This window comes from Numida meleagris, chromosome 1 (genome assembly GCF_002078875.1).
Source record: "Numida meleagris isolate 19003 breed g44 Domestic line chromosome 1, NumMel1.0, whole genome shotgun sequence".
In the NCBI taxonomy this organism is placed as follows: Eukaryota; Metazoa; Chordata; class Aves; order Galliformes; family Numididae; genus Numida; species Numida meleagris.
The window spans coordinates 33,967,547-33,992,506 of NC_034409.1; the positions used below are offsets into that span (position 1 = coordinate 33,967,547).

General features: G+C 40.2%; 1 protein-coding gene across 3 annotated transcripts in view; it reads left to right on the forward strand.

The window, feature by feature from the left end:
* The window catches only part of SRGAP1 (SLIT-ROBO Rho GTPase activating protein 1), a 149,574-nt gene that overhangs the window by 117,304 nt on the left and 7,310 nt on the right, over positions 1-24,960 (forward strand). For 2 of the 3 annotated variants that reach the window (XM_021385062.1, XM_021385063.1), the window contains exons 13-18: positions 1,718-1,778; positions 1,936-2,013; positions 3,489-3,623; positions 13,917-14,022; positions 17,369-17,593; positions 18,307-18,386. In XM_021385062.1, the coding sequence (XP_021240737.1) occupies positions 1,718-1,778; positions 1,936-2,013; positions 3,489-3,623; positions 13,917-14,022; positions 17,369-17,593; positions 18,307-18,386 (685 nt within the window). Of the gene's footprint in view, positions 1-1,717; positions 1,779-1,935; positions 2,014-3,488; positions 3,624-13,916; positions 14,023-17,368; positions 17,594-18,306; positions 18,387-24,960 lie in introns of those variants that run through there. The other variant, XM_021385064.1, reaches the window with a different exon arrangement.

Consider the following 24,960-nt stretch of genomic DNA (forward strand, 5'->3'; position numbering starts at 1 on the left):
CACCAAAAAAGGCAGTTTACAGTAACCGGGGAATTAACCCTTTAACTGCCCGTACCTTACATGATGTAATGATGTGGAATACCGACAACAAAAAAAAATCACAAAACCATAACAGCTAGGTTTTGTTTTAAAAGACAAACAAGCCACAACTTAAATGGTGAAATTGCTGTTACACTCTTTGTTGAGGCCCACTAAAACAATATGTAGGACACAGAAAATCAGGAGTTAGGTTGTTTCAGGAAGTGCTTGTTTTGTTGCTTCAGTCTGTGTTCTTTTTCAGTCATTTGTTTCTAGCACTTGACTTTTTGTCTATTTGAGCTCAATTCATAAACTTCCCTTTAGTGTAATTTAGTATGAACATGTGAAGGACTAGTTTGTAAGAGGAAATGTGTACTGTGAGTTGCAGGTTTTGAATTCATGGTTTTGTAATACAGACTGCTTTTATGTCAAACTTTCAAATGAGTTAATCAATTCTCTGAGTGCTTGCATATTTGAAATTCATTTGGAAAGAAAAATTATAGCTTTTAGGACAAGAATTTTGAAGGTACTTATTATTTATGAAATAGTAATTTTTCCAGCATAAGCACTAACTTTCAAAATAATTTTTAATCGTATGATTTATAACTCTAATAGCTATCTGGTGACTTGTAGTCATTGATGTGCATTGGGTAAGACATCCATGTTTTAAGGTGCCAAAACACACAACTGAAGGACTGTGACAGTTCTTTTGGAAAGCAAGCAATTTAAAGGAAAAAAAGCAGTTCTCTGAAAATTAGTATATATTCATCTTCTCACCCTACCACCACAAGCATTTCTTCTCCATTTTTTTAAATGGTCTAAGTTTAATTGAAAATGTACATATTAACTGGCAGTTCTGTGATGGCTGAGTCCAACAGCTCTGATCCATGAGCTCTGCCAGTTGAAGGTGGGAAGGTGTAGGCCATGACCTCCCTTCCCCATGCCCTGATTGTGCTGAAAGGCAGCTGGACACTGTGCTAGGCTGCACGTGGCTTCAGTTCACCACCCTGTGTGTTACCAGGTAGTTTGTGCAGCCTGAAATATCATGCAGAACCATCATCCGCTGTATTTTAGGGTACACCGATCAGGAGGAAGCCAGAAGGGAGACAGCCACTACCCCATGCAGTGTCACTGGGAGACTCTTCTCCAAGAACTTTTCCAATAGTCCAGCAGGTCTAGAAAAAGCTTTGTCAACTGTTCATGGTCAATAACTTTTAGCCAAAGAAAAAGCACCTCCAGGAATTAGGTCCTGTGTAATTAGACCTGTGTAGGACTTTCTCCACCACAGAAAAAAAAAGGAATGTTTAACCTGAGTGCAGAAACTTCATCATGAAGTGTTCTTGTTAATAATAAACTTCTAAAAAGGCAAATTCACTGCTTTAATTCATTTTGCTTCAATAATCTAAACCAGATGCGTGAGCTTAGATGTCACTGTAGTGTTAGCCAGATACAATGGCAGAGGCAGAGAATGAAGTCTGTGATTTTCCTGATTCGGTGATTTTCATTAAGAACCATAATCCTTTCTCTTCACCTACTCCTTTCCATCCCTACCTAAATGATATTTTTTCGTATGTATTTTTTTGGCAGCACTGTGTGTCCATCTGGATTGAGAAAAAAAGAAATCTCTTTTTCATATTTAGTCCAGAGAAGGGAGTTTTTCAAATCTGCAATATACTCTTTCTGCTCTTATTTTTACCAGGATTCAGGGCAAGTCATTCCTCTCATCGTGGAAAGCTGTATCAGATTTATCAACTTATATGGTAAGCACTGAAATATGTTACGTAATTTACTGATTGAACCTTTGAATGTATCTTTCATGTAATGCATTTGCCACTACAGCTTTGTTTTAAAAATAGAGATGAAAACTGTTTAAAAAGTGGATTCATTTCTCACCACTGACTCCTATCTTTGCTGCAGGTCTTCAGCATCAGGGGATTTTTAGAGTGTCTGGTTCCCAGGTGGAGGTGAATGATATTAAAAATTCATTTGAGAGAGGTAATTGCATTTTCCTTTATTCAACCACTCTAATGTCTGTGAGTTAAAAATCTTTCAAATTCTAATTACTTTCTTGACTGTTTAAGCAGTTTGTATGCACTTTGTGTGCTGCACCTAAAACTTTGCACCATCACATGTGTAAAGGTGAGGTGTGATGATGACATGAACATGTTTTTCCGCCAGTTATGTCCCAGGAGCTTAAGGTTGGTTTTGTTATGGCAAAAGGGATAGTTAGTCTTTATTTTAAAGGTTCTTAAAAAGGAAATATTGTGTTTTTAATTAGATTCAAGAGACTTCTTAATGCAATTTGAGAATGATGCTGTTTGATCTTCTGGAATATGAGTGCTTAAGTTTCTAGCCCCTGTGCCAAAGTGACATCACAGTCAATGCACATACAGGTCAATGCAAATACGGGCTGTGAATGAGTCAGTCCATTTTCAGTTTTTGTTCCTGAAGGAATCTTCAGCCCCTGAGGAAGAATTATGGGAAATATAACAGGAAGTGAAAATAGATTTTTGTACGTGAATGGCTTGCAACAGCAAGCTTAGGATTCATAGGAGATAGAGTCTGACAGTCCCCTAATTGTGTTAACATTAGTTATGATTTTCTCTCTTTTTAGTCTTATATTCTCTTTTCCTGGGTTTTGGAAGCTGCTTATTTTTTTCAGTTTCCAGAAGAACCTTTTACAGATCATGTGCTAATAAGAAAGCCCTTGGAGCAGTAAATCTTGTGACTAGAAGCATGAAAAAATACACACGATATTTTTCTCCCTAGTGTTAGTTGCGTATCTTATTACACCTGGTCTGGTCCTTGAAAAGATGTGCAAATAAGCTGTTTTTATGGTTGAAGTGGAGACACATACATTCTCTTATTCTCCAACTCCTGCATATTCCTTATTTTTCACTGCTTCTCCTAGGTAGTGTTGTTCTGGAAGGTACACACATTCTAAAGTGTTTCAAAGTAAAGACTGAGTCTTTAGAATTAAACATAGTTCAGTCATGGGCCTTAGAGTTTCAGTTTCCATGCAGTGTTTTCACCAAATGGTCACATAAATTCCTGAGCATTTGAATTTTTCAGAATTAAGACAAATTTGTAATTCAAAGAGTTATCTAATTCCATTTGCTTTATGTAAGCTCTCAAAAAACAGTCTGAGAAACCTTATTCCATTAAGCACGTAGAACACCTTTATTTTACTAATTGTAAATAATAACATGTCCATAAATACCTGATAGGAAGTTCAGGACCTGAGAGATTGCTGGATTATGTAATGTAAAGGAAGTTTTATTTAAGCTGATGTTTTCAGTTTAATCACAGCCTGGGATTTATAAATCAGTGTTTATTATCTTACTTGAATGCTTGCATTGCCACCTCCCACATAGTAAAAACAACAAGAAAAAGTGTCATTCATTTCTTAAAATGCTGCATGAAAGAAGGCTCCTGCATGTGTGTTTTATTCACTTTATTTTCTTTTTAAGGTGAAAATCCTTTGGCAGATGACCAAAGTAACCATGACATTAACTCAGTTGCTGGAGTACTGAAGCTCTATTTCCGAGGGCTGGAAAATCCTGTCTTTCCTAAGGAAAGATTTAATGATCTTATTTCTTGTATCAGTAAGTAGAAATCTATGTATTTCTCAGTAGAACTTTATTTTCATATATGCAGTAGCAGAATGAGAAAAGACCTAACTTCACAGTTTTTTTCTCAGGCAATTTGTTTGCCGTCTGTAACAGTCTGGGTCAGCTATTAGTCATACTTGCAGCTGTGGTTGTTCCATTTTTCCAGGGGGATTAATGTACAGTACAACTCTTTGTCTAACAGAGCAGGAAGAAAATCTTCTGGTGTACAGGAGATAGTTAAATTTATAAGCATTATTATTTTCTTCTGTGCACTGAGGCAGATGGAAGGGGATGAAGTCATGACTGTGCAAACAGAATATGTTACTTTTCACAGAGGTTTTCATGCCCTGCAGCTTGGGGTCGGTGCTGGTGAATAAGTACCAAACTGCTCAGCATTGTGTGGTTCTGGACCTTTGTTGTGCTCAGCTTAAAAACCCGGATCCAACTGTCTGGAAAACCATTCAGTGCAAGAACAGGGGGAAGCAGCTGAATGTTGTCTGCAGAAGAGCCCAATCTGCCTTCCAGCTCACAAGAATTGTCAAGCTGTAATGGGATGCCCAAGAAGAGGAGCGTGTTAGTCTGTGTGCTGCTGGTGTTTGTAGCTGGATGCTGAGAGCTTGTAGTAATTTAGGAATTAGTCAGTGGATGGCTGAATTGCTCTGGCATGCACAAAGCCTTTTCCAGTTCACAGATCCCTGCAGATATTCAGGAGGTGTGAGGCCCAGCGAACCATCAGTAGGCTTACTGTTCCCTGTGGGTCCATTAGAAGTAGTCAGAGAGGTCCTTGCTGCGTGGAATAACTTCCTTCTCTGAACCCTTCCTTTGTAAATTGCTTGCTTCAGCCAAATAGAGCCAATGGACAGTTTCACAGGTAATGAGGGCTTGTCCTTTGGGGATATTAATTAGGACAGGCTCTCTGAACTGTGTTATTTTGGCACAGGGGACAGCCAGCAGTCAGGACAGCACTGATGTGTGCACAGTGTCCTGGACTGGCCAGCAGATGGGCTGTTCTGCTCTGTGCCGGGGGAACACTGCACATGCTGTTTCCTTCCCACATAGGGAGGATTGCAGTAATTCAGCCTGGAGGTTATGAACTATGTGGGTTGCTGGGATCAGGTCTGTGTGCAATGTTTTTGTCAAACAGACCTGCGCAATTTTCTGCAGTTTAATAGTCTGATTCCCCACTAAGGAGGATGCTGAGAGAGCCACCATCTCTTTAGAAAGTATAATCTTTGTCCTGCCTGAGCTCAGCTTTATCTCTCTGCAGTACTACAGCCCAGAAAATGTCTGTGAGTCATAGAAACTGAAATTTAAAGTGGGATTGTTTTGAGTGAGTGATTTTCTGCATGACAGGGATGATGGAACTTTACCTACTAATCCTGTGCAGATTTCCATAACTTCTGGATGAATTAAAGCGTGTCTGCTGGAAAAAATGTATTGGTTTAATAGCTTCAGTTGACAGAAAATGTACCACATTTGTGGATAAGCTGTTCAGATGGTTAATCACTTTCATCATTAAACATTTGCACAAGATTTCCTTTTCAAAATGTTTGCTTTCAGATTCTGCCTGTTGGATCTCCTTATGACTTCGTTATTTTTACTAAGCATTAAAATAATAGTGAAGTTCTTATATGTGAAGGTACTATATGCATTATTCTATATACTAAAGTAAGTAGAATTGCACTCCACTGTGTTGAAGAGCTTTTAATAGAAATTTAAAATACCAAATATGAATATTCAGCTTGCAGTGATTACAGAAGTGAAGTGTTTAGAAGATGGAAAAGTATCTGCCAGAAACAATTGTTTAAATTCATTCTAAGAAGAGGACCCTGGATCATTTCAGAGAAATTCCATTCACTATTGATGCTTTTGAAGACAGGATAGGATATGTGGAAGGAGATCAGAAGTTCAGCAGGCTGAGGATGTGTCCACGGCACCTTAGCAGCTGGGGGTGATTCACCAACTTCTTACACAGTTGCTGAGAGTGATCAAGTTCAGTTATCGAAAAGCGATCTTCTGTTATCAAGAATTTTGAGAAAAATAGCAATGAAAAATAACGCTAAATCTTTAGCATTAGGCCTTGGATTCCTTGGAGGAGATCAAACTATTTCATGTTTCAGGAACGGGATTGTTTTCAATGAAGAATTAACAACCTTTTTATTTAACTAGTAGTAATCATCTGGCAGAGCTTAGTTTTGATTAGTTTTGAACTAAGTTGCTGCTTTTCCCACTAGTGGGGTAATTACTGGGGAAGAGATGTTGCCATCTGATCCTGGCTTAGACCAGCCTGTTCTCTAAGGCTGTCCTAAATCTGGACTATCAACTCTACAGCACCTTATCAAAACAAGGTGTAGTGATGTTGTGGTTTAACCCAGCCAGTCCCTGAGCAGTGGCTGACCCCAGCCAACTCCCCACAGTTCTTAAAGTTGTTTTGTTTTTCACATGGTGTCGTATGGTATAAAACATCCCTTTGGCCAGTTTGGGTCAGCTGTCCTGGATCCATCCCCTCCCAGCTCCCTGTACCCCCTCAGCCTCCCTCGCTGGGAGAGCAGTACAAGAGGTTGAGATGTCCTTGGTTCTGTACAGCGCTGCTCAGCAACAACTAAAATGTTGGTGTGTTATCAACATTGTTTTTATCCCAAAGCCAAAGCATAATATCATACTGGATACTATGAAGAAAAAAAGAAACAGAAAACTGTCCCAGCTGAAACCAGGACAGTGACTGAGTAGTTCTGCTGGATTTGACTGTACTGTTGCTCTTGCAGAAGATAGAGATTTTCTTCATGATAATGTTTGTTAAGTGTTCTTGGCAGCTTTTGAAGGAAGACACATATCTACAAAAGCAAGATTTTGTTGCTGTTTGATTTGGTTTCCTCAGGGTTATCTTTAGGGGCACTCTGAAATAACACGTCATTGCCTCCCTTCAGTGAAGGGAGAAGACTTAAGTTTGGAATTTGGCTGAACAAAGGGATTTTCATTTTGAACATAGTGGGGTGGTTTTATTTGTGTTGTCACAGTGGGAGTCTTGAATGTGATGAGAGAAAAAAACAGCTCTTGTGCCTTGTATCCACAGCCAGCCCAGGGTCACACACTGGGAATAGCGAGCTGTGTGTCTGCATCTTCTGATTATCTGAGAGAAGCCCAGGGTGGAGTGTTTTTACAGCTGTGTACCTAGTCTGTGTGCCTTCTTAAGTGGTGCACTACTTCCAGGGAATAAGATGCTTTTTATTTGGGAAAAAAAAAAAGCATTTCAGGATACACAGGGTCTGCCTCAAAGACCCTTTCTATTGCTGTCTTTCAGTGTTCATATTCCGTATGTCTTGCAAAAAGGAATACAGTCCAGGCAAGATTTTTCTCCCACTTCAGACTTGGAACCTGTCATAGTCGCATTAGTTTCTTTTTCTGTGCTCATGTGGCCCTAATACACCAAACAGTTCCTTCACATACTAAGTGTCTTGGCCTTCATGTTGTTGGGAGCAGGGCCAGACTCCATCTATTCTGTGAGAACAGACATTTCTGTAACTTCTTTAGATCACAGTTGACTACATGAAGTCCAGAAAGCTTTCACATTTTTATTTAAGAAGTAGGAACTCTTAATGCTTATTGCATTCTCTTTCTGATGAACAGTGAGAAAAGGATTAAACATTAACTCATTTGCAAATAATTTTTTAAAGCAAGTGCCAATGTGTTTTTGTTAATTAGTGACAGAAATTGTTATTGGAGAGGGAGGGAGAAAAACAAATCAATGAGGTTAATGTTCGTGTAAAACTTTATAAAGGCAGAATGGCATGCATTCTATATGGAAATGTAATGTTGCCAGTGAAAAAACCCTTGAAACTGAGGTACTTACTTATGGATGTCAAGCATAATTGAGGTTACAGCTGCAAAATGAACCTTTCCTCAGTACAGCCACTGAGGAATTCCTTTGCATCTATGCATATATTTTAAAATGAAATAGAGCATTGTGATTTAATGCTTTCCCTTTTGGAAATACGTTGGAAGCAGAGCAAAATGACTGGCTTTTAGGGCAATTTGTATTAATTAGACTCCTGCAAATGGTGTTTTTCTGTTTGGGTTTATGGACTGTTTTAGGTAAAATTGGGTCCAAACTCTAACTTCTCCAAAGCAAGCAGGAAAGGTAGGACAGAACATAACGAATCCTTTTCATTATGGACCATAATTCTGCATTCTTAGCAAAAGTAGTGGCTGCTATTGCTCAGAGCAGCACTCAACAATCCAGCAGGTAAAATGTGGTGGTGGGGAATGGAGAAGAGTTGCGAGGTACTTCTCTTCTGCCCCTTTCTAAAAATAGATTGGGCCAAACAAAGTATTTGTAAGAGGAGTTACACAGAGGCAGAGAATACTGAAGCTACTTAAGTACTGCAGTTCCTTCCTGGAGTTAGTTTTTGTATGTGTGAACTATAGTTGACATCTACATGCATAGGTGCGCAATGTGGCAGCAGACTCATCTCAGCTGCCCTGACGGTGTAGCTTCTGCTCAGGTCATTATAGTTCTTGATTTCATCTCCTGTGCCCTAAATTTGATATACTAAGATGCCAGGATGGATGAAAACTTTTTCCTTCTAATGTTTATCGTTTATCGTTTTGATCCTTTGCAGCCAGCAAAGTGCATTTAGCTCCAGACGTGAACGTTATGTATGCATAGTATTTACTGCTTTTCTAAAGTATCACTTAAAAAACTATGTTATGAATTGTCAGCTCTTCCTGAAAAATATTCAACCAAATGACAACTGTTTTCTTCACCAAGTGACAGTGGATACCATTGTGTTTGTCTTCCTTCTTAAGTAGATCTGAAAGAGTTGTAGATGGCAGTGCTGAGTTAATGTATACATACCTTTGAGTTGGATTGGACTCATCTACTGAAGTGGAAAGGCGGACAAATTGTGAAGTCAGCACTAATACATATTCATGTAGATGACTTGTCAGCTGCAAATTGACCATAAAAATTACCTCTGCAAGTGTAATTCAGTCCCATTTGATCTTCAGTGAATGTGTAAAATAAGCATTAGCATTCATTCAGTTAATACTAGGTGCCACTCCAAGTAGTGAGAGATCCCCCACTCAGAGCTACTACAGTGGATTTTGTCTTTCAAACCATTGGTCCTAAAGGTGAGAGATGTCTTACATTACCACTATTTGCCTTCATCTCCTTCCTTCGTAGTGCCCTTGGCTGCGAAATATGCTTAGCTTGCACAGCAGTGCCTATTAGGTTAGCACAATTCATTCATTGCTAACACTAGTCTTCTCCTCCCATATGTTCTGATCAATATCTTCCCTTTGCAAAATGTTTGCATTTCTTTTGTTACTACTGAGACTGGCCCAGGAAGTATCAACAAAGGGTGATAAAAGAGCACAAACCAGAATCCATAGTTTTGGTTTCTGAGCTCTGAGTGTTCCCAAGGCTGGAAGTTTCTCTCTGTTGAACGTTTCACCACTAGTGAAAGAGAGTTCATATGTAGGACCATGACCAGGAAATGAGTGGTGCTTTTGTAGCATCTTTAACTCAACTGGGATGATAAGGCATGCGGCCAAATGGCCCAGAGTACTTGGGAACCACCAGCAATTGCTGTCTTGCAAAATCATAGAATCACAGAATCATAGAATGGCTTGGGTTGGAAGGGACCTCAAGGATCACCAAGCTCCAACACCCCTGCCACAGGCAGGGCTACCAACCTCCATATCTAATGCTAGACCGGGTTGCCCAGGACCCCATCCAAACTGGGCACCTTGAACACCTCTAAGGACTGGGCATCCACAGCCTCTCTGGGCAGCCTGTTCCAGCACCTCACCACTCTCACAGTAAAGAACTTCCCCCTGATATCCAACCTAAGTCTTCCCTCCTTCAACTTAAAGCCATTTCTCTTTGTTCTGCCGTTATCTACCCTTTCAAAGAGTTGACTGCCCTCCTGTTTGTAGGCTCCCTTTAGGTCACTCCGCAGCCTTCTCTTCTCCAGGCTGAACAAGCCCAGCTCCCTCAGCCTGTCTTTGTAGGGGAGGTGCTCCAGCCCTCTGGTCATCTTTGTGGCCCTTCTTCAGACCCTCTCCAGCAGCTCCCTGTCTTTCTTGTATTGGGAGCCCCAGGCCTGGACTCAGTACTCCAGATGGGGCTTCACAAGGGCAGAGTAGAGAGGGACAATCACCTCCCTCTCCCTGCTGGCCACCCCTCTTCTGATGGAGCCCAGGATACCAAAAGCCTTTTGTTTTCCATCACCAAAGCACTGAATTTATATATTTGAATACGTATTGCCTTTTACATGCTGCACTACTTCAGGATTATTGCTTAATTAAACTTCAATTTGCCTTACATTTCCTTAATGTTACTTAGGATGAATGTATCCCTGTCTTCATTTTCAAGTTATTCTTGTTTTGTTTGCATTTGGGGGGCTTCTGTTAGCAATTGTGTTTTCTCCTCTCTGATGCTTCTTACACTCTCTGAGCCTGATTATTCACTTCTGGCCTGTTTCACTCTAATGTCTGCTTTTGCAAAAGCATGAGTCACCAGATGGTTAATATGTGTTATTTGTTCAACAAGAGAAAAGTGCACATTCATTGTAGTAAGCAAAGGTGACACCACCTCTCCAAAACAGGTACCAGTATTTTATCTTTCTTGGAGGTCAAAAATCACACCTTTTGTGTAAGTCTTGGGTAGCTAGGATTTATGCCTGGCTCATGCTATTGAAACGTGGTCCTTAGCATGTGGCTGACAAAGAGGCAGCTGGCTGATAATTTATTTCTTCAGTGGCATTGGTATGCTGGATTTGTTCTGGTTGTAGGTTTGATCTTCATGGCTTAGACATGTCTAGGAGGCAGGTGTGTCAGTCAAGAGCTCCAAAAGTTTTTGTGAATTATGAAAGGTCATCAATAACTCATAGCAATATATGACACATCCATTCAGGTCATCCAGGCTTACTTGATGCTTGGACTGTTTATCTAACACCAGTTTTTAGTTTAGTCTGTAGTGCGTGTTGATTTCATAGTACATAATGTAGCAATGAGACCTCTGCGGCACAGGAACTAGCAAATAAGTAACCATCTTTATTTTTTGTTTTTACCTAATGGTGATCTTGATCTGAAACTGATATGTGTGTGTTGTTCACTCAGATTTCTCTTTCCTGACTAGTTAGAGAAATCATGTTAGTTCTCAGTATGTTAGGCCTTGCCAGAAGCTTATTCCATTTTCTGTGTTTGGAAATTAGAGTCTTCTCATATCATTAGAGTAATGAATCAGTTTTCACATTCTCTGATTCCATTTTCCTTTAATGCAACTAATTGCATTATTTGAACAAGTTGTGTAATATCAGAATTTCAATTTTCTTAGCTAAAAAATGAGTAATAGGTCACTGAGTGCTGAGGTAAGGGTAATTACAGTTCTTTAAAATCAGAGTAATGAAGAAGACCTCCAACAGAAGCACTGTGGGAGAGAAAACACAGTGGCATATACGCTTCAGTATTGGGAAAACTGTGTTAATATGCTCTGGTATTGGCACTGCCAGTGGTTCCTTGCAGCTGCCAGCTTGTGACCTGAATGACCATTTGGTGCTGAGGTTCTCTTTAGCAATGCAGTCAGTGGCAGCAAGGCAATGCTTTCGCTTTCCTCTGCAGCAGAGCTGCAAATTCTTTCTGCCTGGATGCAGAAGGAGCTCTCTGTATTCACTCCTTCTTTCTGACATATCCAAACTCTCATACACTACAAACACACTGGCAACTCTAAAATTTGGCTCCTCACTCGAAAGCAGCATGCAAATGCATGATGTTACTAGATATCTCCTTTATACCAAATCAGTGCTCAGAAGGGCAAACAAACCTTTTGAAACAGCATGGAAAGCATGCAAACTTACCTCTTGGCAGTGGTTTGGATTTTCAATAAAGAGGCTTTCATGGAAGCTGGGGCTGGGTTATCAGGAAGGAATTAGAAATACTCACACTTGAGCCTTGTGTGGATTGTTTTTAACAGCTTCATTGCAAAGGTTACCTACTGGTACCAGTATGCCCCTACTGGGGCAACTGGGGTAGCTCAGCACATGACCACACATCCAAATTCTCTATGCCTCCTTTGCCTTGTCCATGCTGACTACAGAGACCAGTTCCTGGCTCATACATCCTGTGAACTGTGCCTGGGAAATGCTCGGAAAAGTTGCAGTTGGCACAGACCAAGAGATTACTATGCAGTACCTGCATGCCAGCATTCAAGACTGTGCCCCATCTTGGTTTTAGTTTCCTAGGTTTAACAAAACTATTTCACCCACGTAGGCAGCACGCTGCTGGAAGGAGCCACTGGACCCACCTGGGAGTCAGGCCAGTGCATTTCTCAGTTCAGTGTGGATTTGAATTCAGCGATGACTGAACCTGGTTCAGGGCAGGTCTCCAGATCTGGTTGGAAGAGGCAGGACCACAGCACAAAGCCTTACCAAGTAAAGCCTTTGATGCAGAAAACAGATCCTGGCTGTGTTTCAACTTCCCTCTAGCTTCCTATATCCAGCACACAGGGTGGAAAGGCTTGGGAGGAGCTGTGCCATAGCACTGTGCAGACATGCTGCTGAGACAGGAGCGTTCCAGGAACTAACTGAAGCACTTGGGGACCTTCCTCTGCAAACCTCATTCCATAGAAAACCCACCTGCACACAGGCTCAGAACCACCAAAATCCTTGATTGTCTACAAAGACTCACAGCTAGGTTTGGCAGGGAGGTCAGGTGAGCTAGAGACTGCAAGGCAGCACTGGCAGTAATGGCAGCAGCATTTGTTGGAAAGAGTAGGAACTGAAGATATGGTCAGGCTCCTTCCACCAAGTTTAAGCAGGTGGAGAAAGGCCTTGTGCTAAAAGCAGTGTCCATGAGCAGTGCAGAAGAGCAGTGGGGCACTCTGGTGCAGAAGTGAAAGTGCATAGCATTAACATGTCCAAGATAGGGTATGTTCTGGAAAGGGAGAGGAGAACTGCGATCGTTCTGCAGATCTCAGGTGTGCAGACATCTCCAAGGCATAGCAGGCCCCTGCAAAGGACTCCTGTTCTTAACCCATCCCAAAATCTTCTGTTTCCAAGCACATTAGTGGTGCTGAGCCAGTGGGATTTCCCATAAGTGCAGATGTAGGAACAGTTTTTGCCCTTTAGTTTACTACCCTAGCTAATCCTAATTATATGCAGTGGAAGTCTCACTGCTGATTCTCTTCTTATGCTTCATTTTTGATACCAAGATACTAATTATTAAACACCAGTTATTCTTCTAAGAAGCATAAATCACTGCACATTTTGCTTCTGCAAATAAATTCAGATTGGTAGAACTGGCCTTACCAAAGAGCAGAAATAAACACTTGGAACTCTGCTTACAGTTAACATTTTAATGAAAGTAATTGTTTTAAACTTCTCCTGTTGAATGTAACTTTGTTGTTGTTGTTGTACAAATGGTGTTTCAGCTATTGGCATCAGCTCCTGTTTCTCATTTCTAAATTTTTTAATAACAATTTCAGTGCCACTGGACAGTATTTCTCATCTAATGTAGCTGACAAAGGAAGCATTACTGAAATTCAGGTTGTTTCTAGCAGTGCCATCTAATGCAGAAAACAAATGGAATAAAACATTTAGAGATTACTTCTTTTGAAAAATGTTTTCTTCTTTTATCCTATCGGTGCCCCACTTTCAACCACATAATCTTTCTGATCAGCATAGAAAATAATGGATCTTTGTTGTAAGACATTAGGAACTGACTCTTATCAAGTTGACTTTATTTTGCCTGCTTTGGGACAATTTTGGTGAACTGCTATAAAATCAGCCAGGAAAGTACATGAGATCTTTGTGTCTGTTGTTTACACCCCAAGCAACTGAAGACCTTTGTTCTACTTTGCCATTAATAGAGTTATAGCTGTTCATTAAGAAAACTGATTAGACAAGCTCGCTGATTGGAACATTATAGCTAATACATACACTTAAATAGAGAGAATTCTGTTTTTGAAACTAGTGGCAAACGTGTCTCCTTGATTCCCTCAGATTATTTATGTTCTCTTATTTTGGTTTCATGAACTGCCTAGCTCAGCAAATGACACAAGGTTTGACTTTGGCAGATTTATCACCTTCTATGTTTAAATACACTATTTTTAAACTGTGTGATTTTAATGAGAGAAAAGAAGACTTTCAGGTCTTACTTTTGTAATACCATAATATGAGAAGATATTGTCCACAGACATGCGGTGGCAAAGAGTCAAATTAAGTAGACTGAATACTATTTTATACCATAATATGAAATGTGATTTAAAGTACTTTGGTCTGTTTACAGGAATAGACAATCTCTATGAGAGGGCTCTTCACATCCGCAAACTCCTCCTCACTTTGCCCAGGTCGGTCCTTATAGTGATGAGATACCTCTTTGCCTTCCTCAATCAGTAAGTGCTTTATACTTCTTGGGGATACCATGTCTTTATCTGCTTTCCTCTACTGGAATCAGTATTCTTTACTTCTTTATGTTTAAGTTGTGTTTAACACAAAAGATGATCTTTTAATTGACAACAAAAATAGAAGGAAAACACCAGTTTCTGTTTAAATTAAAATTGCATTTGTTCAATAATGACCAAGGTTATAATAAGACAGATTAAAGTAATGTCCAAAATGGGAAGTGCAGTCTACACCAGTACTGCAAGAAAAGTAACAAATACAAACTCTAGTTACATTTAAAATAATTTACATAATTTAAAAGTAGATTTTTGTTTCCTCATCTCAATCTGATTTTAATCTCCTGATGGAAAAAGTAAACAGTATATTCAAACAACACAGGCATTGCAAGCTACCTATTTGATGCTAGGCACTCTCAGAATGAGATGTATATTGCTTCTTCTATTTTCTGTTAATGAGGTTACCAGTACCTAGAACGTGTATCCTTTGTGTATGCTTTGATATAAACTGTTTGGATCCTAACAAAACACAAGCAGCTGCTGGAAGGAGGGGTGTGTGAGAAAGGGAGAAAGGTCTTTATTGTACTAGAAAAGCTACTTCATTCCCAAAGAGAAAATAAAGACAGTTTGGTCAATTGCTCACCCTCCAGTCCTTCATAGCTCTCTCTAGTTTTGCTGAGCCTGATATTTTCACTGCAAACTTTTCTTGCTGTGCACTTTGCCCTAATTCTCTCTCTCTTCCTTCCGCTGTCATATTGTCTGTTTCCTGTTATACCTGTTTTTGTATTGCCTTTTTCCTCTTTTTTTTCCTGAATTTGCCCTCTGCTGATTCATTCTGTCTTCGCTACCTTCCCCATTTAATCCTTTCTGTTTGTTCCTATAGAAACAGGCTCTTTTCAGCCAGGTTGTGTGTGTGTGTGCCTGTATTAACAGCTGTTCCAGTTTCCTTTCTTCTAGTAATTCATGAACCACTTTCAGGTAATATTTAAAAGAGGGGCAGAGATCCAAAGGTTTGTGAAAGCAACTATTCATTGAAAGCATGAATTCATCACTCAGTAGTGACACAGTGTAAATATCTCAGATGCTTATGTTGCAGCTTCTCCCCTGAATAGACATATAGACTGGCCAGAGTTATACAAGGTTGTACTTGGTACATGGTCATGTTAGCTAAATCTAAGCTCCCTGCACAGGAATGCAATTCAGAAAGAAGGCTAAATCTCTTACTGCCTCCAAACTGCTCTTGTTGCAGCTACAGAAAAAACATTTCCATAGTTCGACTTTCTGCAAGTCCAGTTGTGCTTTTTGCATATGTTCATGTGGCCAAAAAGTCATCAGATATCATGGCTAGAGGTCACCTGGTCTAGCCTCCTGCTCAAAGCTTCTAAAGGTAGATCACGTTGCCCAAAGCCTTATCCAGTCAGGTATTTCAAAGGACAGAGAATCCACAGCCTCTCTGGGTAGTCTGACCCAGTGTTTGGTTAGCCTCACAGTGAGCAGTTTTCTTCCTGCTCTCAGCTGGAGTGTCTCTTGCTGTGCCTTGTACCTGTTGTCTCTCATCCTTTTGGTATGTACTTCCAAAACAGTCTGTTTCTTTCACATTTGTGATTTAGAAGGCACAAGAATGCAGGTATGTTTCCCTTTAGTCTTCTCTTCTTAAGGCTGAACAAATTATCTCCACGTCACTTTGTACCCCATGTGCTCCAGCTCTCTGACCATCTCAGTGGGCTTGCACCAGTTTGTCAGTCTCTCAAAACTAGATTCAGTACCTCAAGCCCAGTACGGCGTCATGAGCGCTAAGTGGAGTGGAATAATTAATTCCCTTGATCTACTGATTTTGCAGTTCCTAATGCAACTATGTATGCAACTAGCCTTCATAGCCAGAGGACAGACTGCTGAATCGCAACCAACTTCTTGTCCAGCAAGATCCCATTGTTTTTAACTGGGAGCTGCTACATAGTAGTTAGTTCCAGACTGTAATAGTACATTCCTAGACAGGGGCAAGACCTTGCATTCATCCTTGTTTAACTTAACTTGATAAAGTCCATGTCAATGCATCCCTCCATTTTGTCAAGGTCCTTCTAAATAGCAGCCCTACCCTTTAGTGTATCTCCTGCTCCCCACAGTGTGGCATCATCTGCAAGTTGGCTGAGTGTGCCCAGGTCATTCATGAAGATGTCGAACAGTATCAGCTCCAGTAGTGAATCCAGAAGAGTATGGAATGATGCTGGTCACCAGCAGAACTTGCCATATTTCACAATGATGGTTGCTGTGTTTTTTATGCAATCATCCTGTACACTTACAAAGGCTGAATCATCTCACGTATCAGTAGAACAACATCTTCATTCAACGCACAGGATATGAAAACATCATGGCATAAATAGGGAGACCATGATTAATTTTACAAAGTAGTTATGAAGGCAGTCATGTAAAGGTTTGCCTCATCAATTTGTATTGTTTGTACATGGCAAACTCTCATAAAATTCACTGTCTAATGGGAATATACTGCTGTATTTAAATGCAACCAGACATACCAATGCATATGCTGCTTCGGAGTACAGAACAGCAGTAAGGTAAAGGATGTCTCAGCAGTTCTGATTCTTTTTAACTGATCCTGCACAGAACCACTCAAAAGCTAGAATGTCCACTAGAAATTTTGGTGCTTTTGAATAAGGGAATAAAGAGCAAGTTGTCATTCAAAATAAAAATGAAAACTAGTCATGTTTAATTTTCTATAGGAAAGAAGAGCTGGCAAAAGTTGATTAATAAGAATAATCAAAGCCTTTTATTTAGTTGCTTCCAAAATGAAACTTCTGTGGGAGTTTCTGAGCACAACACAAGTGTTGTGTAGTAAAAACAGAAACAAGAAGTCAGAAGAGTCTTTGCAAGATTGTGGAACTTAGTTCCCTCCAGAAGACAATTCAGTCTGCTTAAGTTACATAGCAAGTTGATGGGAGACATGCATCAAGGTCGGGTGAGATATGATATGCCTGTAATACCCACTTAGGATGCCTGTAATACTCACTTAGGATGCAGGATAAATGCTGATGAGATGGATGCAGCAGCAGTTGATGCATTTTACATTAGCCCATTAGGTCAGTGTATACTATATATAACGGTTTAAGAACATGTACATATACGTACATGTACGTGCTACAGCTCACTCTATAATGTATATAAACTGTGGAAGAAATCCCCTTTTTTGTTTTGTTGTATTATGTAGAATTGTGTCAGAGAGCAGGAAATCTCTGACTGGGGATAGAAAATGAAATTTCTCCAGTTTCCCAAATAAGGTTAGTTACAGTGGAAAAGTCGTTTTTTCTTGATTTTTCTTTTTTTACAGCCTTTCACAGTACAGCGATGAAAACATGATGGATCCATACAATCTGGCCATTTGTTTTGGGCCAACCCTGATGCCTGTTCCAGACATACAAGATCAGGTGTCTTGTCAGGCGCACGTGAATGAGATAATCAAAACTATCATCATCCATCATGAGGCTATTTTTCCAGATGCTAAGGAACTTGATGGTCCAGTGTATGAAAAATGCATGGCTGGAGATGACTACTGGTAAGTCAGAACACTGTCCTTCTGTCTCCTTAATAAAATCATTAGACTGGTTGTCTGGATAACTCCTGTGATAAAGAATGACTTTCGAAGAAGTATGGAGATAAATGAGAATGTAATTTAAGTTCATATCGGAAAGTTTTAGCTGTAAAACATGTGAAGCGAAGACAGTGATGATGAAGTTCCCTACAATGCTTTATGGAAGATGCTAGCCTTGTGCTCAGCCAGATGATACCAGAATTCACAGTGTACTACTCAGAGTCCACAGCCAGACAGGATAATAGCTGACTGGCTGAGAACCACTCGTTCAGAAGGGAGGTGAACCACTTTTAACAAATTTTCGTTTATGATGCCTTCCCCCTGCTCCTTTCCTCTCTTAGTCACCCAGAGTTTTCATAAATGAAAGGATTAACAGGTTCTTAATAAAGGATTCACAGATTCTTAATAACTGAAGATGTTGTCTGAATGAGAGGTACGTAGACTTTTTCTGTAATTGTATATTTGTAGCCCGTCATGCAATTCATGTTGCACATAACTTTATAACATTATAAGAATACTTTTAAGTAATTGCATGGGAGTGGCATATCTCTGATATGCGTGGAAAATGTCAGTTACTCCTAGTGGTCTGCAGGGAGAAGAGATGGGTTTAATGCTCACTGAAGCATCCTTTTCATGGTCTAGTTTCTCCCCTGGCTTGACCTTTCATTTCTTTTCAGTGACAGCCCATACAGTGAACATGGTACATTAGAGGAAGTGGACCAGGATGCTAGTACGGAGCCCCATACCAGTGAAGATGGTACGTCCATTGTGTTATTGTTTCTTTGGTAGGAGTAAGTTTTACAGGTGTTCTGTGCAGGTGACCTTCTTCCTTTCCTAATTGTGTCTCATTTGAAAGAAGAGTTTTTCAGTCCTGGTGTGCTATTGCAAAGCCAGCATTTTTAGTCTTTGTTTGTGTTCTTTTTCACTCTGATCCATCTGTGTTTGGCCAGCTGTTTCCTTGTCCTCTTTTGGTTTGCCCAGCAGTCACAGGAAGGCAAAGAGAGAAACTATTTCAGTCAGCAAATACTATTATACTATTTCTGAAATAATGTAACATTTTTTGTGATTCTTTGGCTTTTGTCTGCAAAAGTTGAACTTATCAAAAGTATGTCTTCAAATATTTTAATTAAGGGTTATTTGTCATTCAATGTTCTCTATTTTGATATAAGAGTAAAAGCTGCTGCCATCTAAGAGACTTATAACTATTGAAAAACATTTGTTTTCTCCACCCCAAGTAAAACTTCTGAACAAGTTATTGTTCCGTTGATCATAGACACTATGAATGTTTCACATATCTTTGAAATCCGTGAAAAACTTGATGCATCTTTGTTATATTAATTCCTTTGAACTAGATTCCATAAGTAATAAAGGTCTGTTTAACTGTGACATACCTCAACTGAACCACCCCTCCCAGAAACTTTTGCCTGGTTACAAGCAATTGTAACGGATGGAAGGAGGTGTCAAAATTGTACCATTTTCCTGACAGTTAGTAGCCAGTTTGAGGAGAAGGATTCAAAATAATGCTTCCTGTAGAGAAGAGCTGCAGTGCAGATTTGCTGCAAATCTGTCCGGCAGGCAACTCAAAGCAGCCAGCACTTAGAGCCAGTGCAAACGAAAGGTACCACTTGACCATCTCAGAGGATGCATGGAAGGGGGAAGAGGAAGAGAGGGGAGAGGGAGAGGAGGAAGGGAGCTACAGCAGGAAAGGAAATGACTTCTTTTTTAAAAAAAGTAATTTATAAGGGATATTAGATAGGAGATGGGGAAACTGCCATAGAGAAGGGAAATAGCAAGAGTTTCCTATTAGAAATTTAACTGCATTGGTCCTAATGCACACAGAACAGGCAAGCAATTGTTCCAGTGTCACCCACTGTAGGGAATATTGACAGTTCCACTAGAGAGCCTGCGCATGTGATCATCTTGACCACCTCTGCAGAGCTAAAAGCACCTTCCTTATACAGTACAGTGCCATTAAATGGTACGAACAAACTCATAAATACACCTTGTCTTTCCAAGACAGCATAGCCATACTGTAGGATACATCCTTGTATTGGCAGTATCAAGCCAGAACAGAAGCTGAAGAATTCCGTCTGCCTCTTATTTAGAGCATAAGTGAAGTAAGTAGTGAAATGCAGGCAACACACCAGTGCAGAATGTAAGGGCCAGCTGTGGGGGCCTGTGGCCAAAATGAGAGAGAGTATGGAGTGGGCAGGGAAGAGAAGTGCAGTTTTTCAGCAGCAGCCGAAGGTGGTTACTTCAAAACCATGCTTAGGAAAGATTAAAACGTTAGTGGAGTAAGAATGTGCCCATTTGGGCTGTGAGAATATTGTAGCGTGTCACCTGGGGCTCAATAACTGTGGGCTCTACCCCACCATTTGTGGAGACAAACCCTGAGCTGTCAACAGAAGGGTGAGATCGAGCTGCTGGATATGCGTGGCTTTTTGTTCACCAGATGGGCCAGCAATTAGTTGTCCCGTTGCACCTTTTTAATCCATTCAGTATTGAAAGGAAGCAGACATTTGTGCTTACAGCAAAATAATTGTTAGCACAAAAATATTTCTAATCGAGTGAAATACTGTTGCAAAGACAAAGATTAGCAAGCCCCTGGGTTGAGCACAAAACCTGCTGGCCTTCAATTCTCACTCAGTCTGCAAGCTTTAACTCTTTTGTTTCCATGGATAGGAGCTTTCAGTTATAATAGCTCATTTTGCTAATGTAGGCTACAGACACTAAATTACGCGCATTTACCATCTCACGTTTATTCCAACACGCATATTTATGTATTTCTTTGGGCAAATCTTTTTATTAAATATTCTTTGTACCAAATGTGAGAATAGGTGAGAATTGAACAGTTTGGATATTGAATCTCATGAGGGCCACTGATTGGCCTGTGCTGGACAAAAGGAAAGCTTCCACTAAAGGGTCTAGAGTATTTGGGGGGGGGGATTCAGTATGACTGATTCATTGATTATAGGCTGGATTCATCACTGTCACTTGTATGTAGACAAGGGGAGGCATGGTGTTGTTGTATTGATCAGACACGTGGTACTCAAGTGTCTCACCCTGTTGGGAGATAGAAGAAGCAGATTCTGTAAATTTTGATTAACGCTGAAAATCTGATTAGGTTTATACAGAAATGTTCTGCACGTACCCAAGGCCAAGGAGCTAACCCCATTGGAATTACAGGGTTATTGAAAAATAATCCAGAGGCTACAATCAAAAGCTAAAGGATTTATTTTTCTGTTTTCCTTATTGTTGCTTTAAGAATTGCATGCTGTATAAAACTTAAACTGCATGTGAATCTCCCTGCTTTTACTCGAATAAACCCATCCGTATTTGCTAGTTCAGCAGCACTAGGAACATTTAATTACAATTTACAAAGCAACCAGACTTTTTAAAAATTAAAAAAATGTAATATGCCTACAGAGGTAACATCTGGAGGCTTGGGGAAAAGATGGCTGCAACTTGTAACTGGGTGTATAAATACTTCATAACTGCTTAGTTTTAAGCATATAAGTTGTCATTTTTCTTCTGAGGCCATTCATCTTTGTTTATTTCTGTGGATCAGTGGAAGGGGAAAAGAAAAGGAGAAGGTGGTACATTTTACGGTAGTGTTTCTGGGTTTTTGTAAATGTGGGTAAAGTATCCCTACTAAGGAAAACATATATGCTTCTTTTTCCTCCTAAATCTGGAAATGAAATTTAATTTGTGAAGTTCTGAAAATTTGTTCCCACGCATAGGCACAAAAAAATATATGTGTAATTTTGCAAAAGAACATTTACCTGAAAGTGCCTCTTCAGTAAAGATTCAAACAGTGAAGGGTATTGTTTATGTTTTGCTCAAGCAGTCTTTAGAATACTTCTTTTACCTTTAATTTGCTGGGTTTTTTTTTTTTTTTCCTGTTGGGGCATATGAAAAGGCATGACTAGATTTGTTTTCAAAGGAAGTAAATGAGAATTTCCTGAGGAAGTCAAACAGATGGGTCATTTCTCCTGGGAAAACATACATACAATTAATGTTGTACTGTTCGTAGATATCTCATAAACATAGGATGAGAGCTGAGACAGTAGTTCTGCTGGAAACAAAAATTACAGGGACACGGAAGGCTCTAAGTTATTGTTGTGTCCCCAACATGTAAGATTTGTATTACTTTTCAGTAGTTCATTCTGCAGTCAACATTTTGCCAATACCTGTCCTACCAACAGCGTGCAACATTTCCTTGCTTTTGTTGCTCCCCAGTCTGAGCACTGCTGTCCCGAGGACAAGATTTTACAATTGCAAAGCTGCTTTTCCGTGATGGGGTGCAGAAGAGGTGGAACAGATCAGGAGATCAAGAGACAGCTTCTTCCCAGAGGATGTGAGGACACGGTGTATTCCCCACAGGCAGGGTACCCCCAGGGTAACTGAGGATGTGTACAGCAGCAGCAACCCTCCTGAAAAGTGCAGGGGGTCATCTCCTCTCTCAGCCTTAGCTCCTCATGCCCCGAGGTGTAGAGAGCAGCCTGGTGCCACCCTAATGCTGTCACCTCTGCAGGGAGGCCAGTACTACATCTGGAACTGAAATTGCAAAGTTAAAATTAGCACTTATTTTTCCTGCACCCCTTTTGCTCTCCCCTGGAGAGCTGCTGGGTCTGGACAGCTCTGCTTACCGTCCATCTGACCTTGACTGCTGAGGACACTACAGCATAATGTGCCATCAAATTGTGGTAGGAATCATAGCAAAACTCGGGATCATAAATAAAGAAGTGAGAACAAAGCTGGCTTTAATAAAGTACCTCAAGCTTCTCCCACAGTTCTTCAGTTTGTCCTAATTTTTCACTTCCATATCTTTGCCTGAATCACTGGAGATGAGAGCTGGTGAGATCATATATGTCACCAAATGCTCCTTGCTGTAGGCAAATGCCCCCAGGTATTGACAGAGCAGCGCAATTACATTTCCCTCCAAGCTGTCAATTTTACTGTTAGACATTGCAGTTCAGTACCACGCAGATTTTGAAATACAGATCTCATATTCAGCTTTCATTGCCTTAGCTTTTCTTTGAGAAATATTTGTCTGCCAGTCGGTAACCTTGATATTAAATGTCTTAGCTTCTCAAAATGCATTTTTCTAAGAGTAACTGTCATAATACTTCGGCTTTAACAATCGGAGTTTGACCTATAAGAACGTGAATTGCTGTTTAAGAGGTAAAACCTGAGTACTGTTTGCTGCAGGAAAGTTCTGTCCACGTAACAGGAATATTCAAGCAAAGAAAATGCCCCTTCCAAAGCAGTAAAACCTGTCTGAATTTATTTTTTGTTCCATTAATAAAACTGTGAGATTTACTGGCCTTTCGTCCATGAACAAGCAGGATTTGTTTCTGAAACTGAACAAACATGTCTCAAAAGTCACATCTATTTTCAGTACATTACCGGTTCATGCACTGGTTACCAGTGAGGTGACTGCTGAGGTGCTGGAACAGGTTGCCCAGAGATGAGGTGGATGCCCCATCCCTGGAGACACTCAAGACCAGACTGATGGGGCTCTGAGCAGCCTGATGTAGCTGTAGGTGTCCTTGTTCATTGCAGGGAGCTGGACTAGATGGCCTTTAAGGATCTCTTCCAACTCAAAAGATTCTATGAAAATATGTCAGTCTGTAGTGAGGTGCAGGCAATGGAGATACAGAAGGCAGGTTCCCATCATGTTAGCATAATTCCACTAAGGGAGATACACCTAATTCTAATTCAGTCCATTAATTGTAAATAAAAAGACATTTAGATCTGTACGTGCAAGTGTGGGATACGATATGATCTGCTGAAATTAGCAGAGAAACAGGAAATCCCATAACGAGGCAACTTTTATCAGTCAGTTCCTCAGTCAGTCAGTCAGTCCAGTATCTATGACCCTTATCAGTTAACTTCAGAGTGTGTCAGAGGAAAATATGTCTGGGCAACTTGGGATCTTTTTATTTGATGGAAAGTTTTTTTGGTTTTGGTTTTGTTTGTCTGGGGCATTGGGCTTCCTTGTTGTTGTTGTTTTGTTGTTTTTCTAGCATTTCAAAGTATTACCCATTAGTGAGCAAGTGGCTCTCTGAAACCTGGGTGTTTCTGCTTCTGAATTCTTGGCCCATTCTTCCATAGCCCATAGGTTACTTGTAGGCTCAGAGTCGTGTCCGTACAATCTTGTCCTTTTGAATTCTACCCGAGTTCAGTAATATCTTCCTGTAATGAATAGCACAAGAAACACGCATGAAATGTGTAAAAACAGCGTTTCCTTCTATCAGTGTTGGGTTATTGCAATTCAATTTAATATTGCTTTCTTAGGACATGATGCAAGATAAAGAGGCACATATAATTTGCTTTCTCTTGCCATGGTAATAATGTCTTTCCATGCCTGTGCTTGCTCTGTCACATCTGTACTTCGTGTTACAGAGACACTGTAGGTAGAATATCTAGAAATGAAAGCAAGATTATGTGTTAGAATATGTCACTAATATGCACGCCAGCATTACATTTTTCCAGATTTTCCAGTTGGTTTCCATCTATGCCCTCTCACCACCCATGGGGAATGCCTGTCAGCGAGCCATCCAGCAGTGGCATGTTTGGAAGAATTAACCCTGTCATTGCCAAGTTCTTAGTTGTGTTTATATAATTGATTTCTTCTGATGTGCACTACTTTTGCATGGTAGAAGTTATTTCCCCATGCCCCTGTATGCCACCTAAGGAAAGTTTCTGGTCTTACAACTCTGACCAAGCTGAGCATCCTGCAGTTTGCCACAGGCAGGAGCTTGTAGTGTGGCCATGCAAACAACAAGGCACTGGACAGCCTTCTGTGGGCTGAGCAAGTCATTAAAACAAAGAGCTGCAGACTGTAGCCTCGATAAAGGTACAGTCATTATGTTTGCTTGCTGCAGGATGAAGTTAATTTTAAAATGTACAAAATGTTGTCATAAAGGGGCAGTGGCTTTTATTACATGCCTGGCTCTTTGGGGAATTACAGCATCAGCGATTTTAATTTCCACCAGACAGAAGGTTGCTATGCTAGTCATTAGCCCAGATGTTAATTTCCACCTAAATATTGTTCTGGTTGTATAAAAAAATGGTTATTTCAGAGGTCCTCCTTTGAGTTATTCAAACCAACAGCGTATTAATTTTTAAAACGGTATTTTGTAGGGTTTTCTTTATATTTTGAGCCTGCGATAAAAAATGGTAATCTGTTTGAGCTCAGGTGCTTTTGGTTTTGTGCAGAAATCACAGCCATTTCTCTGGTGTCTGGGGACAGCTCTGAAGATACCTGCACTGCTCAGACATCGGTGGGTTTCTGAACCAAGGATAGGTTACAGATTAAGGTCCAC